Source organism: Pogona vitticeps, chromosome 5, assembly GCF_051106095.1.
Source record: "Pogona vitticeps strain Pit_001003342236 chromosome 5, PviZW2.1, whole genome shotgun sequence".
Taxonomy (NCBI): domain Eukaryota; kingdom Metazoa; phylum Chordata; class Lepidosauria; order Squamata; family Agamidae; genus Pogona; species Pogona vitticeps.
The window spans coordinates 121,016-135,360 of record NC_135787.1 but is presented as its reverse complement, the minus strand read 5'-3'; the positions used below and the strand labels follow the sequence as shown (position 1 = coordinate 135,360).

Here is a 14,345-nt window from a genome sequence, read left to right as displayed (position 1 = left end):
CACATAAGCTATGAGTGAGGCTCTCAATGCCACGGCTGAATAGAAATTGAAGGGAGGACCTTGGCACCAAGGTACATATACTAGGGGCGAGGGACTTGCACCAATATATCTTTTCTGATTGCAGAAGCTCTAGAATATTCCAACGAGACTCCACGCATGCACGGATCACCCAGAGCGCATGCCTCACTGGAGGCATTCAAGAAAGATAATAACCTGGCAGATATGCTTTGAGTGTATTCCTGCCTTGTGCTTGGGTTGGACTGGATGGCCTTGTAGGCCCCTTCCAACTTCTCTTTTCTATGATTCTCTGATTCACAGAGGCCACGAAGAAGAATGTGGTAAGAGGCAAGGGCAGCCTTAGAGAGCCACGCTGCAGCGGAGGACGCTCGCTCCCATTCTCTCTCACTCTCTTACCTCAGTGGCATTGTTGCTCAGGGAGGCCCCAGCCATTCCACACCCAGTATACTGCTTAAACTGCTGGAGCCCATCCTGCACTGCCTGGGCCACGGTGTTCTCCTTGGGCTGCCGGAACATCCCTTCCGTCGGCAAGGCCTGCAGCTCCGCAATGCAACTCTGCAGCCGAGCAAAGCCTCCTCGAACCGGCTGCAAAGGAAGGAGGGGCGTCCAGTGGGTGTCCAGTCCTCTCAGGGGGCAACAGCAGTGAGGAAGACCCCCCGAGGCAGGAGCAAGGGGTCCCCAGCCAGTTCTCCTGCCAGCTTTTTCCCTCCCTCCTCCCTCCCTCCCAGAGAGAGAGAGAGAGAGAGAGAGAGAGCACGACCAGATGGGGTGTTGACAGGAACCACTCGGCTTTAACAAGACGAGGCACTCACCACACACCTTTTTCCAACGCATGCAGCACACAGACACAACCTGGCCGGGTGAGCACTCACCAGGAAGGGCAGGAGGCACTCCTGTTGGCTCTGGGTTACGTAGAGGCTGAACAGCGGGATGCGGGGAGGCCCTGCCAAGCTGCAGGCCAAGGAGAAGACGTTCTCCAGGGCCTCACAGAGCTTGGGGCAGGTGTGGGCCCAATGCGGGGGGTGGATGTCTACCACCAGGATCCGTGGAGGTTGTGGGGAATTAATCGCCACCGCAGCTTGTGGGGCTTTGCTGGAGGCAGCACCAGCCTCTCCCCATCTTCGGGAGCTCATTGCGTGCCTGGCAAAACAGAGGATGCAGTTGGCTAGGATGAGAGAGAGAGAGAGAGAGGGTGAAGGCGCCTTCTTTTCACCACCCACTGTCCTCTGACCTGTGGTGGTGGTAGTGGGGGGTGAAAATATAATTCTTTTGTTCACAGCCAGAAGGAATGGGTCTTGTAGTTGAAATGTATCTGACATAGGCCCTTCACGGAAGATGCTGCTAAATGCTGCGAAATATTAACAACCAATTGGTCCAACTGCAATTTCGGAGGAACTCAATTCAGTTATAACTGGTCCAGGTATATAAACTGGGAGACTAGTCGTTGTTCTGTTTGTTTGACTGTTTGTTTGTTTGTTTGTTTATTGGATTTCTATCCCCCCCCTTCTAGACCAAAGGTCTACTCTGGGCAGTTCTGTGCCATCAAGTGGCTTCTGATTGATGGCAACCTGAAGAACAAGCGACCTCCAGAATGTCCTCTTCCTCAACAGGCCCTGTTTAGCTTATGCAGGCTTAAAAGCCTGTGGCTTTAGGGATGAAATGATTCCGGTTGGAATGATTCGTTTCTAGTGTGAGCAAACCTTTGCCAGGTTTTTAAGGACCACATTTACCACAATGCCCCATGGAGGGGATGCTCTGGGTCACATTGGGTTTCTCCCTCTAGTGGGGGCCAACCAGAGGCAGCTTCTCCCCATCCCCATCTCCCACACCCACACCCACGGGGAGCCTGCAAGCAGGCCATAAGATGGGCAGCAGCAGCAGCAGCAGCAGGAGGAGGAGCAGCAGCAAACCCACCCACCCCCAGTATTCCTCCCCAGCTGGTATGGAGATTTATGCTGCCTCTGGAACAGGAGGAGACCCAGGGCCATCCTGCCCTGAAGCCACAAGAGGCCAAATCCTCTACATTACAAGACCTGCCCTACAGGCCATGCTGTAGCGGCCCTTTGGCAGCAAGCTTGCCTGAGATTTATTCCATGTGTCGGTGCAAGCAGGAAAGAGAAAGCACCCAGAATTTGCCATGCCCAAGATACAGAGCTGTGGCCTTGGAAAACGCTGACCAGCACTATCTCAGGCACCATCCTGGGATTCCATGTCTTTCAGACATGGAATCCCAGGATCACACCTTCGTTTCTTGCAGATCAAGCCTGACAGCACCATTGTCTTCATCCACACCCTTTGCAACGGCCACCCTTTAGGGCAGCGATGGTGAACCTATGGCACATGTGCCACAGCTGGCATGCAGAGCCCTTTCTAAGGGCATGCGAGCTGTAAGTCACCAGATCGCTACTCCCCCCCCCCCCCCCGCAGCCAAACCTCAGGAGACCACGGCGCTGGCACTTCAACAGGATCTGGAGTGCCTGGGACTGGCAGCAGATCCAGAGTGGGGACTCAACGCACCTCCGTGCCTGGGATTCCCCCTTCCACCTCCACTTCCGGTTCCACTGCTGCCATGGCCCTCCCCCTGCTGGGTTCCTCCCCCCCAGTTTGCGCACTCAGGTCCAAAAACGTTTGTTGGCACTGCTTTAGGGGCTCCAAAGCTGCAGGGTAGGCAGAGGAGAAAGGAGGGCCACCAGCCATGCCAGCTTCGCGCTGAGAAGACTGTCCTCTATCCCTCTGTCTGCCCTGCCCGCTCGACGGAGGACTGAGGACAACTCCTCATACCAGCCAGCCAGCCAGCCAGCCATGAGGGGCGAACAGGCCCTGGTCATGATCTGTGACCCCTCCCCCCCCTGGTCCAGTAGGGCTGGCATGGGTGGCAAATGTGGCCCCCTGGCTGACAGTGGGAAATCCTTTGTGTGAAGATACAGAGCAGCCAGCAGTCAGTTTTGCTTTCTCTCACACAAAAGGAATCTTTCTTGGCCAGTTCATCATCACCCAGTTTGACAGGAATCTCTCCCAGCCATCTGGGGGGGGTGGGGGTGGGCTTAGGGCAAAGGCTCAAGGACATTTAACACAGGGGGGTCCTTCTTGGCCGGCACTGTGCACGCACAGGTGGCAGGAATATGACCTCCCCACCCACCCCCTGCTCCCAACAAGGCTAGTAGGGGTGCCTCTGTGCTGGTTTCTGGTTGCTGGGAGGGAGAGGTCAAGAGAATACCTGGGACTCTGCAAAAGGAGGTCTACCTGCAGCTCCTCCGGCCACTTGTCCACCTCAGACAGACAGAGAGAGAGAGAGAGAGTGAGCAAATCCAGCGGCCACCTGGCTGGGAAGAGAAAGAGAGTGTGTGTTTGTTAGAAGGCAGGAGGGAACTTCCTGGCAAGGGCTATGAGATTAGGCTCATTATAAGCAGCTTCATTAGAGCCACGGGCTGGTGGCCAGGCACAGCATCTCTCGCCTAAACAATGCAGAGAGAAAGCATGCCCCCACAGCCCAATCTTTCTCCTCATCAAGAGCTCAGCAGCTGGACCATCTGCCAAGTTTGCCCTTGAACATATATTTTATTGCAACTGGGAAGCAGAGGAAATACTTGCATCATTTTAGAAGCATACTCTGTCTTGGCCCCATTAAAGCACAAGAGCTAATGATAGCTGTTCCAGCTAATCAGCAGGAAGCTTGTCTGGTGTACACAGGATACAAGATGGTCGAAGGCCCAGGGTAGGTGGGAATAAGTGAGATAGGTCTAGGAGAGATGCTGTCTAGAGACAAGGGTCCTTCCAGTCACAGTCTCCTCGTTTCATCACCCCACCCCAGCTACCGAATATTGCAGGAGCTTCAGACAATGGTGTCCTGCAGGTCATCACCCCACCTGCCCCATTTTCTCGTGGCTGTGGCTGCTTCCGCCTTTATTACAGATGTGGAAAATCCATTTGGGATTAAAAGGGAGATCCAGGGCACAGGGCTGGCAGCCATAGACAGGAGTGAAGAATCCTCCATCTGAGAATGAACGCCTCAGATAGTGTGTGGAGCATTTGGACACTCGAGTCACGCTTTGTGTTGCTGCTGCTGCTGCTGCTTTAGCAGCCCAGGAGAGGGTGTAACACAGGAGACAAGCAAACACTGCAGCCCTTCCCATCAGATCTCAAGCAACAAAAGGAGCTGATGAGAGAAGCTCCAGGGCTAGAGATCGTACAACCTGGCCAAACAGTACAGGAAAATGGGCATGGGATGGGCAGCAACGTAAGGAGGACAAAGACGAACTACAGCAGCACGAGAGGTGTTAACCAGGTGCCCAAGTTCAGCCCCGGACATCTCCAGGATGAGCTGGAAAACACCATCACCTGTCTGCAAGACATCGCTGTTCCAGGATGAAAATGGTGGGTGGGGGCAGGATCCAGATCATGACTGCAGGGAGGCCACTGGGGCGGGGGCCGTCTACAGCTTCCCTGCCTACTACATTCCCTTTCTTGGATGCACTCCTTAGTGGAGTGAGAGGGATGGGGCATGTCAGAGAAGCCTAGAGCAATCCTGTTGGTCAGCTAGACTCCACCACTGGTTTGGATTCCTAGCAGAATGGCAGATCACTGCTGAAGACTTTGTTCCTTGAAACTCCTATGATGAGACTATCCAAAATGAATGAAGAGACAGTGCTGCAGGAAGAATTCCCAGGTAGGAAGTTATTACATCAGCTACACAAAAGTAGGAAACAAAGCAGAACCAAATGTAGTTAAAGGATTTGGAGTCAGAAGCGAAACAGGAGAGTAATTCATAGAATTCTGTGAAGCCAACAATCTGTGATTTACAAACCAAGGAACGGACATCGAGGGCCGTTATGCAATTCAAACAGACTTCGTATTTGGAAGTAACAGAGAAGCTGCATTCTCTCTGCCAAAGAAACCAAGAAACACAAGGAGGAGGTTGTGGTACTGGACACAGACAATTGATATTGAAAATTAATGTAAAGCTGAAAAAGAACACAATAAGAATCATCTTGTCAAAATAAAACTTAAAGAAAAATTCTCGTAAATGCAAAGTCCATATAAAGGATAGACTTGTATTATTAAATTCAACTGACTGAAGAAGTAGATTAAAAGTAGAGATCTCATCAAGAAGAAATGCAAAAAGACTATCCTAGTAATCAAAAGAAAAGAAAAGCAGGAGTCTCCAAACTTTTCAGCATGAGAGGGGCCACATAATATATTTTACACATTTCTGCGAGCTGAAGGAACACACGTGCAAGCACGCATGCACACATGGGCGCCCAATAGAACCTATTCCCGGTCAAAGGACTTGGAGATGCTTTGCGGCTCTTGTTGGGAAGGGAAGCCCTGGGGGGAGGGGGTCTCCCGAGGACGGCCAGGTTTGCCCCCCAAAGGGCCCCCCCCTGTTTCCTCACTGGCACGAAGGCACGAGGGAGGCCCCAAGACCTTCCCTCGGAGAAGGGACGCCAAGGGCGCGAAGGCCGCTGGCCCAGCCTAGGAGGCACGAGAGACAGGGCTGAGCACCACTCTCCTCCCCCCCCCCGTGCCTAGCCCCAAGCCCCCCCCCCAGGGATGAGGCCAAGCGGGCAGGCCGGGGGGGGGAAGCTGGAGGGCAGGAGAGGCCTCCCAGGTCTGGGCCTGACCTCCCAGCCCCACGGGCCTGTGGGGAGGCCTCTGCTCCCAGGAGCGGGTGGGCTCCGCTGAATCCTCCCACAGCCCCCCAAGCCAGGAGGGCCCCATGGGGAGGGGGAGGCGGTTGCCTGCCCCCCCCAAAAAAACTCAAAAGGGAGTGAAGGGTGAGGGGACCCACACTTGCCTCCCTCTGCCCACGGCCTGGCGAGTGGCTCTCGGGCCTGCTGGAGAGGCTGTTTCTGAGGGAGAAAAGGTACAGCCCTCTCCCCCCCCCCATGGCACATGACCTGACTGGGGGGGGGGACCCTGCCCCACCCCCACGCTCCAGTGTGCCCTGCCCCACCCCCCCTGAAAGGTAGGCAGCTGCCACCTGGGGACAGGTGCAGGGGACACACACACACACACACACACACACGAGCGCAAGGGGACAGTTCAGGGGCCCAAGCAGGCGTGGCGGGCGGCTCAGGACCTCAGGCCATGGATCCGCCACCTGAGGAGGCCTGGGTGGTCACAGAGAGCAAGGGGGCTGTGGGGGGGGGGGGAAGGAGGAAGGGGTTGTCCTTCAGTCATTCCCCCCCCCCCCCGGTCTTCCTCACTTTGTGGGCAGAAAGGAAGAAGGGTTAGGGCTGCCCTCTCTCTGGCAAGGGCACCCCGCTTCCTCCGCTTTGGGGGACAACTTGGCTTTGCTAGAAAACAGCGGGACGGAGCCACCCAGGCCTCTTCCTCCTCCTCCTCCTCCTCCTCCTCCTCCTCCTCCTCCTCAGGTGGCCCCGAGCCGCCCTCTTCTGCTCAGAAGTCCAACCAGAATGTTAGTAACCGCTGGGCAGCAGGAGCTGAGCTGCTCCAGTCTGTGAGTCCTAGCTCAAGTGGATCACACACACACACAAACACACACAAACACACACACACCTTGCTACAGGGGCTCTCTGGGCCTCCCAGGACAAAGAGGGGTCCGGAGCATCTGCCCCACAACAAGCTGGGTCCTTCTGCAGACGCATAGCTTTCCAGAAGAGGACGGTGTCTATGGGCCCCCTACTCTATGGGCCCCCTACTATGGGCCCTCTACTCAGGGAACGTCCGCTCTGTCAGGAGCAGGCTGAGTTTCAGGACTTTTGCAGATGGACTCGTATGTAATCCACCACATGCTGTACAGTATTCTGCATCCCGATGGCAGCTTTTCCACTGTCATTTTGTTGTTTTTTAGTCGTTAAGTTGTGTCCGACTCTTCGTGACCCCATGGACCACTATCATACTTGCCCTGAATCCAACTAAAGGAAGAGATCAAGCTGCGGGTCGCACCCATGCCGCTTCACCCCAAGTGACCTTTCCCAGATGATTCCAGTAAATGCTAAAAAGCCTGGCTGATATAAGAAAACCCTACAAGACACTACAGGATAAAAGCCATGGAGCTGAGCAGTAAACCCAGGCAGCACTGAATATTGCAAGCTACTTCAGGTCCTCTTGAGGAGCAAAACAGGGCGCAAATATTTTAAACAAACAAACAAACAAACACCTCTTAGAAGCAGCAATCCAGGCAGGAGCACAGTGGCCCTCCGCCCCTTGTTGCCAATCCAGAAAGCCAACAAAGAAGGGCAGTCGTGCAGTGGGGAAAGACACAGGGAGGCACCAGAGCATTTCTTCCACCCTTGGCCATGGAGAAGAGAATGAGGGCAAGCGCCTGCGTCCCAATCAGGTCTGAGGCCAGGCTGCAAAGCACGTGAGAATGTTTGAAATATGTATACTTTTTTGGGGGGGAGGGATATTAGTTATTTAGCTACAGGAAGCCAGATTTAGGCTGAGTACCAGGAAAAGATCTTAACTGTTAGATCAGTATGGCAGTGGAGGTGGTGAGCACTCCAACACTGGAGGCATTCAAGAGAAAATGGGACAGCTATCTATTTGATCTGCTTTGATTTGCATTCCTGCACTGACTGAGCAGGGGATTGGACCTGATGGCCTTATAGGCCCCTTACAATTCCATTAGTCTATGATTCTACTGTATCTATGATCCTATTTTATCCTTAGAAATTGGCTTTCGCATGATGTTTTATTACTTATTTTAGTATTTACTACTGAAGTTTTACTATATTTTTATATTATGTCATTGTGGGGTGGAGGTCCCCCCTTTGTATTATTAAAGGTTTAAGCATAATTTTTAAAAAAAATAAAAGGGCAAGGACAACTTCTAGGCCCACCCCACCCCCCGAAGCAATAACTCTAAAGGGCAAGGTTCCAGCCAAGAAGGACATGTGCTCTGCTTGCACATTCAGGCTGCGATAGCAGAACATCAGCCAGAAGCCTATGACGAAAGTGCATTGGGCACAACAAGCACCGTCAGACTTCTGGAATCCAAGTTATGATGGATGTGAGCAATTCGTATTATTGAAGTTCCTAGCAAATCTAATGCAGTAAGCTACCAAGAAATATGTTCCTTCTTAAATGGAACCAAAACAGGGACGAGGCGTCAGTGTTTCAGTGTGAAGGTTTGCAGCTTCAAGCCGCTTTTACGGATTTGAAATGCATTCCTAGGCTAAGCACACAGCTCTGAAATGAAAACTACCCCCACCTCCTTCCACTCTCTCTCTCCCCCCACGCTACATCTGTCACCAATCTTGGCTGCTGCTTCAGCTCTGTGAAGAAAACAACGTTCCCTCTAATCCATTGGGCCTTTTATCAATCATTGACCTACATTCTCCCCTGCTACAGAATACTGGAGCTGTTCAAAATTTCTTTCACTAGCCCTTAAAATAACAGAAACCCTGCTTCTGTCTGGCCCTTCCTAGTTGCACACACACCTTGTGATTTATAAAAATGAGAGTGCTACTCCCAGGAGAATACAATGTAGGCTTGAAAGCCAGGATCCCATGGCGGCTTGTGATCCTGTGTGATTCTCCCCCGTGCTATATGTACAGGTAGCAAGCACACTTCTTTCAGGACCCTGTGGCTGAAAGCAGCCACCTCGGCCCTCGGAAGACTGCCGTTTCAGCGGTAGCACCTTTTAAAGGCTCAGCCATGCAAGCAGTAGCATCTTTTCAACATGGCTGCTTTGCTAGTGGAGGCAGGGAGGGAAGGAGGAAGGCACCCTCCAGTGGGGAGAAAAAAAATTAGGGGGCACAGGAAGGGAAAAATGTATTTCTAAGTGGCTGAGAAGGGATACACATTTCACAGAAATGTGAAAAGAGAAGGCTAAGAGGTGATACAATAGCCATCTTCAAGTGTCTGAAGGGCTGTTGCATGGAAAAAAGAGCAGGCTTCCTTTTGAAGCTCCAGAGAACAGGATCAGAAGTCACAGGTTCAAGTTACAAGAAAGGAGATTTCAACTAAACCTTAGGAAGATCTTCTGAACAATGAGAGCCATTCTGCATTGGAACCAACAGCCTCTGAGGGGTGGGCTCTCCTTCAGTGGAGATTTTTTGAGCAGAGGTTGGACAGCCACCTGCCAGGGATGTTTGAACTGCAGGTTTTCTGCACTGGCAGCAGAGGGTGGACTCCATGACCCTTGAGGTCCCTTCCAGCTCTACACTTCTATGGCGGGGCTGAAGATGACATCCTGGATCACCAGAAAGGTGAACAAGTGGGTCCCAAAATGAAGCCAGAGCTCTCTTTTAGAAGCAAAGAGGAGGAACCAGAGGCTGCCCCTACCTTGGAAACAGGACTGGCTGGAATAACCAACAACACCGTTAAAGGAAGCAAGAGGGGAGAGAGATGGAGTAACTCTATCAAGGAAGTTCGCGAGACCTGCGTTTGCAAGGCCACAGCAGGGCCATTAACGATGGGAACCTCCTGCATTCATAGGGTTGCCAAACGACTCCAGAGCAACCTGACGGCACAGAGCGGCAAGAGGAGCGAAGAGAGTCCTTACAAGGGGCTGAGCGCGCTCCCTCTTCCTTCCTTTTTTCCTTCCTCTCCCAACAGCGACCTTGCTCTTTCGCGGTAGGGCCGCTTCTCTGGGCACAGAAGGGAGAGCAGCCCCCCTCCGGCGGTGGGGCACGCCCGGCCTCTGCCGGCGGTGGGACCGGGCAGGGAGGCTGCCGGGCGCCCGCTCCTGCCCGCCTCACCTGCGCCGCGCCGCCCCAAGCCAGCGGGAGAGGCTACCTGGGCGAGGGGCGGGGCGAGAGGAGCGAGCGGACCACCGGTGACGTCAGCGCCCCACCTGGCCTGGGGGCGGGGCTTGGCGGCGGGCGGGCGGGCGACCGAGCGAGCGCTCCGAGGCTGAGCCGGAGGGGAGCCCGGTGGCCGCATCGCGCTCTCGCCGCCCGCCCGCCCGCCCGCGTCCGAGGGATGGGGAGCGCGCCCCGCCTGCTGCCGCCGCCCGCCTTCCTCCTCCTCCTCCTCCTCCTCCTCCTCTTCTGGCCGGCGGGGGCCTCGGAGGCGCCCCCCGCGCAGCCCCGCGTCTTGCGCCTCTTCCCCGGTAAGAGCGGCTCCTCGGCCGCGGGTCCGCTCGGCGGGGGCGGCTGGGTGGGGCTGCGGGGCTTCCCCGCCGGCGCGGAGGCTGGCACGCCCGGGAGCGCCGGGCACGCCCTGTTGCAGCAGCAGCCGCCTCGCCTCCTTCCCTCCCGCCCTCCGTCGGTCTTTTCCGTTCCCCCCGGGCATCGTCTCCCTCTCTGCTGCCTCCGCCGGAGCTGCTCTGCCGCTGCCTCCCGGCGGAGAGTGGGCTCCGTGGCGGCGGCGGCGGCGCCCTTCCCTCCTCTCCTCTCCCTGCGCCTCTTCCGCAGCCTGAGCGAGCGGGGGACGGAGGGCAGGGCAGGGCAGGGCAGGGCAGGGCGGCTCGGCCCGGGGCCCCCGCTCGGCTGCCTCCCGGAAGGGTGATCTCTCTGCTGGCAGCCCCTTTGGAGGGAGCGGCCCTGTAGCCGCCCGGTGGCACCAGCGCCTGCCAAGCCCCGCCGCCCAGGGGGGCTTCCCCCCCCCCCCGCCTCCGCCGCAACCTCGCGGGGCCCAGGCGGTGATGCTCCTGCTTCGGGGCCCCGCCTGCTCTGGGCGCCCCGAGAGAGTCTCCCAGCAGCTAGGCAGGGGCTGCGCTCGGGCACCGGGAGTCTGGCCCTCTTCTTCTGTGCTTGGGCACCTGTGTGGCCTCGGTTGGCCCATCCCTCAAAAAAAAGCTGAGCTCAGCACCAGGATCCCCAGCAAAGGTGGGGAGGGGCTTCCCAGTGGAAGAGACCCACTGAGGATGCCCAGGGACCGGTTTGGGCTGGACACCTGAGCATTCTCGGGACAGATGTGGAGTCCAGCGCAAAAGAAGCGAGGGACTTTGTGCCCAGGAAACAGCTGCACTCCCAGGTGAGATCCATGGCCAGTTGTGTTACCTTGCCTGGGGGTGGCCTGGCCCTGACCGCCTCAGGCCCAGAGAGACAGCTGCCATTAGAGTCTTCCGTGGGCACCTTTCTGACATCACCCACATGGCCAGGAGGCCAGGGCAGGCCTCACCTTGCCAAGCCAAAGGTCAAGTCCAGCCCATGACCCTGGTTTATCCAGGTTGGCGGAAAACAGCAGGAACCCAAACAAAAATGTACCATCTCAATGCTGGAGATGTAAAAAACGAAAAAGGGACCTATATGTGTATGTGGTGGATGTGTGAAATAAGGAAGAAAGCCTGGGCACTGGTTTTTAAAGAAATTAGAGAAATGATTGGATGTAATATTCAAATACCACCAAATATTCCCTGTTAAATAGAATTAAGAACGACCATCTTAAAAAAGAACAGAAAGAGTTAATTGTTCTAATGGTCAAAGTAGCAAGATTAATATTTGCAAAGAACTGGAAAAGTGATAAGCAAATTAATCTTGAAGATTGGTATTTGTTGGTTTGTTTGTTTATTCTACTTTATTTTATTTATTTATTTTTGTTTGTTTATTTATTAGATTTATACCCTGCCCATCTAGACCAAAGTCTACTCTGGGCGGCTAAGAATAATAGATAAATAGATAAAATAAAAACAATATAATAAAATAAAAAATGACAGTAGTAATATAGTTGGGGGAAATATTCAAGTGATGACAGGAGGGAAAGCTTGCCTAAGAGCCAGGTCTTAAGTTTGCTCTTAAAAACATCCAGTGAGGGAGCCAGACAGATCTCCGGGGGCAGTCTGTTCTGAAGGCGAGGGGCCACTGCCAAGAAGGCCCAGTATCTTGTACTTTCTCTCTGGGCCTCCCAGCCACACTTCCTGGCTAGAATGAGTGATTCGAGTCGATCTAGGTGGGAGGAGGCATTCTGCTAGATATTGAGGTCCTAAACCATTTAGGGCTTTATATGTCACCATTAACACTTTGAAATTAATGCGGAAACGAACGGGCAGCCAACGCAAGGCAGCCAGAGTGGGGGAAATAACGCTCATATTTTCTCACCCCAGTGAGAAGTCTGGTCGCTGCATTCTGCAAAGTACAAAGGTGGTGATTGTTTAGTCGTTAAGTCATGTCCGACTCTTCCTGACCCCATGGACCACAGCACACCAGGCCCTCCTGTCTTCCACTGCCTCCCAGAGTTTTGTCAAATTTATGTTGCTAGCTTCAGTGACACTGTCCAGCCATCTTGTCTTCTATTGTCCCCGTCTCCTGTTGCCTTCACACTTTCTCAACATCATGGTCTTTTCCAGGGAATCTTCTCTTCTCATGAGATAGCCAAAGTAGGGGAAGATATGGAGGCAATAACAGATTTTACTTTCTTGGGCTCCCTGATCACTGCCGATGGTGACAGCAGCCATGGAATTAAAAGATGCCTGCTTCTTGGGAGGAAAGCGATGACAAACCTAGACAGCATCTTAAAAAGCAGACACATCACCTTGCCAACAAAGGTCCGCATAGTCAAAGCTATGCTTTTTCCAATAGCGATGTATGGAAGTGAGAGCTGGGCCATAAGGAAGGCTGACCGCCAAAGAATTGATGCTTTTGAATTGTGGTGCTGGAGGAGGCTCTTGAGAGTCCCCTGGACTGCAAGGAGAACAAACCTATCCATTCTGAAGGAAATCAACCCTGAGTGCTCACTGGAAGGACAGATCCTGAAGCTGAGGCTCCAATACTTTGGCCATCGCATGAGAAGAGAAGACTCCCCCGAAAAGACCCTGATGTTGGGAAAGTGTGAAGGCAGGAGGAGAAGGGGACGACAGAGGACGAGATGGTTGGACAGTGTCATCCAAGCGACCAACATGAATTTGACCCAACTCCGGGAGGCTGTGGAAGACAGGAGGGCCTGGCATGCTCTGGTCCATGGGGTCACGAAAAGTCGGACATGACTAAATGACTAAATAACAACAACAACATGTGAAATGAAAGTAAGAAGGGTAATGACAAAACATAATGATTTTAAAGAGATATGGAATATATATTTGAAGTATGCCTTTGTGAAAAGGAAAGGCCGTAAGCCAGCAGAAGAATCAATGTATTTTTGGAGTGGAATTGAGTGAAAAGAGATCTAAAAGACATTTCTGGTTACCCAGTCCCAAGGGTGATGGTGGCACAGGTGGGGAATTTTAGTTGTATTGTTAGACTAGGCATCCTTCAGTCTCGAAAGACTATGGTAACGTGCTCTGTATGGAGGACTTGGTACAGCGTCTAGTGTGGCTGAGGAGGCCAATTTGAGAGTGACAATCCCTATTGTATTGTATGTATACACATTTTGAGTTAGTGTTGTTATTATTAACTTTCTAACCCAGCAGGGAGCTCCTGGCTCTTAGTGTTTGGGCCCATCATCGCAAGACAACTGCACTGGAAGGGCCAAACAACAGAGGTAGCCAAGGGTTTTGCAGTGGTGGGAGCACATCTTCCTCGTGTGCGCAAGCGTGAGGAGATCACTCCTCACTATAACCTTGAGATATAACCGTCTGTGTCACAATTTAGCGATTATATACATGTATAGCCAATGCATTTTTTAAATGCTCAGTGTGTCTGAGCATAATTAGTGCATTATGAGATGCAGTCACTGTTTCAGAAAGACACGGATATCTCTAGCTGTAGCAAACATATCATAAAACAATAAAACCCAGGTTCCTTCCTGACCTCTTGAAGGAAAATAGCTTATCACAGGTTGGAAGACAACCAGATGTCACAAAAGGAATGTTTCCTTTTGGGTGTATCCTGGGGGAAAGTTTTTCAAAGAAATACCAATTTAAATTACTCACTTATGGCCCTTCATGGGTTTTCCTGTGTAAGCTCTGCATGCAGCTTGGGTTTTTAGACTGTCTTTACACGTGTTGTTGTTGTGTATGTGAGTAATGACTGTCTCTGCTAGCTGTCATGACTGAAATTTTTTCATGAATCCTCTTGTCATGCCTCTAGGCATATGTGCTAGAAGAACAACCTTCCCATGTGTCTGTGCATGCGTGTGTGTTTGTGTGTGAGAGAGAGTTTTTCTGCTGTCAGAGATGAGGAAGGTCCTGGCCGGGGGGATCATCGTTCTAGGGACAGGGTAGGGGGTCGCTTAGAAGGAGGCCAGCCCTCCTCTCATGCTGATGTGACATGCCTGGCAGGGGGCAGATGGATCCCTGATTTTGTCAGGGAGGAGCTTGCGTCAGTCACACCGTGAGCTAGCTTCCTTGCTTCCTTGCTTGGTGCAGCCATAGTGGACGTTGTCGTAGAATTGCTGAGGTCTGTCTTGGTTTATTGGTTTACGGCGCCCAGGTGCCTCGGCTGGTGCCTCGACCTGTTGGAAGGATCAGTGGCTGTGCTACCCTTTGGTAACACCGCCACTCTCATGTTGTCACCAAACACAGCCTTTGGTCACAACAT

General features: G+C 53.0%; 2 protein-coding genes across 3 annotated transcripts in view; one reads left to right on the top strand and one right to left on the bottom strand.

Annotated features, from left to right (window-relative positions):
• Positions 1-9,438, bottom strand: part of M1AP (meiosis 1 associated protein) — a 28,570-nt gene extending 19,132 nt beyond the window's left edge. Inside the window, exons 1-4 of the mRNA XM_078394407.1 lie at positions 9,271-9,438; positions 3,236-3,337; positions 891-1,183; positions 415-603 (exon numbers count right to left, since the gene is read on the bottom strand). Coding sequence (XP_078250533.1) covers positions 415-603; positions 891-1,151 — 450 coding nt within the window. The 5' untranslated portion in view covers positions 1,152-1,183; positions 3,236-3,337; positions 9,271-9,438. The remainder of the gene's footprint in view (positions 1-414; positions 604-890; positions 1,184-3,235; positions 3,338-9,270) is intronic.
• Positions 9,426-14,345, top strand: part of SEMA4F (ssemaphorin 4F) — a 29,317-nt gene continuing 24,397 nt past the window's right edge. The window contains exon 1 of one of the 2 annotated variants that reach the window (XM_078394406.1): positions 9,426-10,039. In XM_078394406.1, coding sequence (XP_078250532.1) covers positions 9,910-10,039 — 130 coding nt within the window. In that variant the 5' untranslated portion in view covers positions 9,426-9,909. Of the gene's footprint in view, positions 10,040-10,377; positions 10,906-14,345 lie in introns of those variants that run through there. The other variant, XM_078394405.1, reaches the window with a different exon arrangement.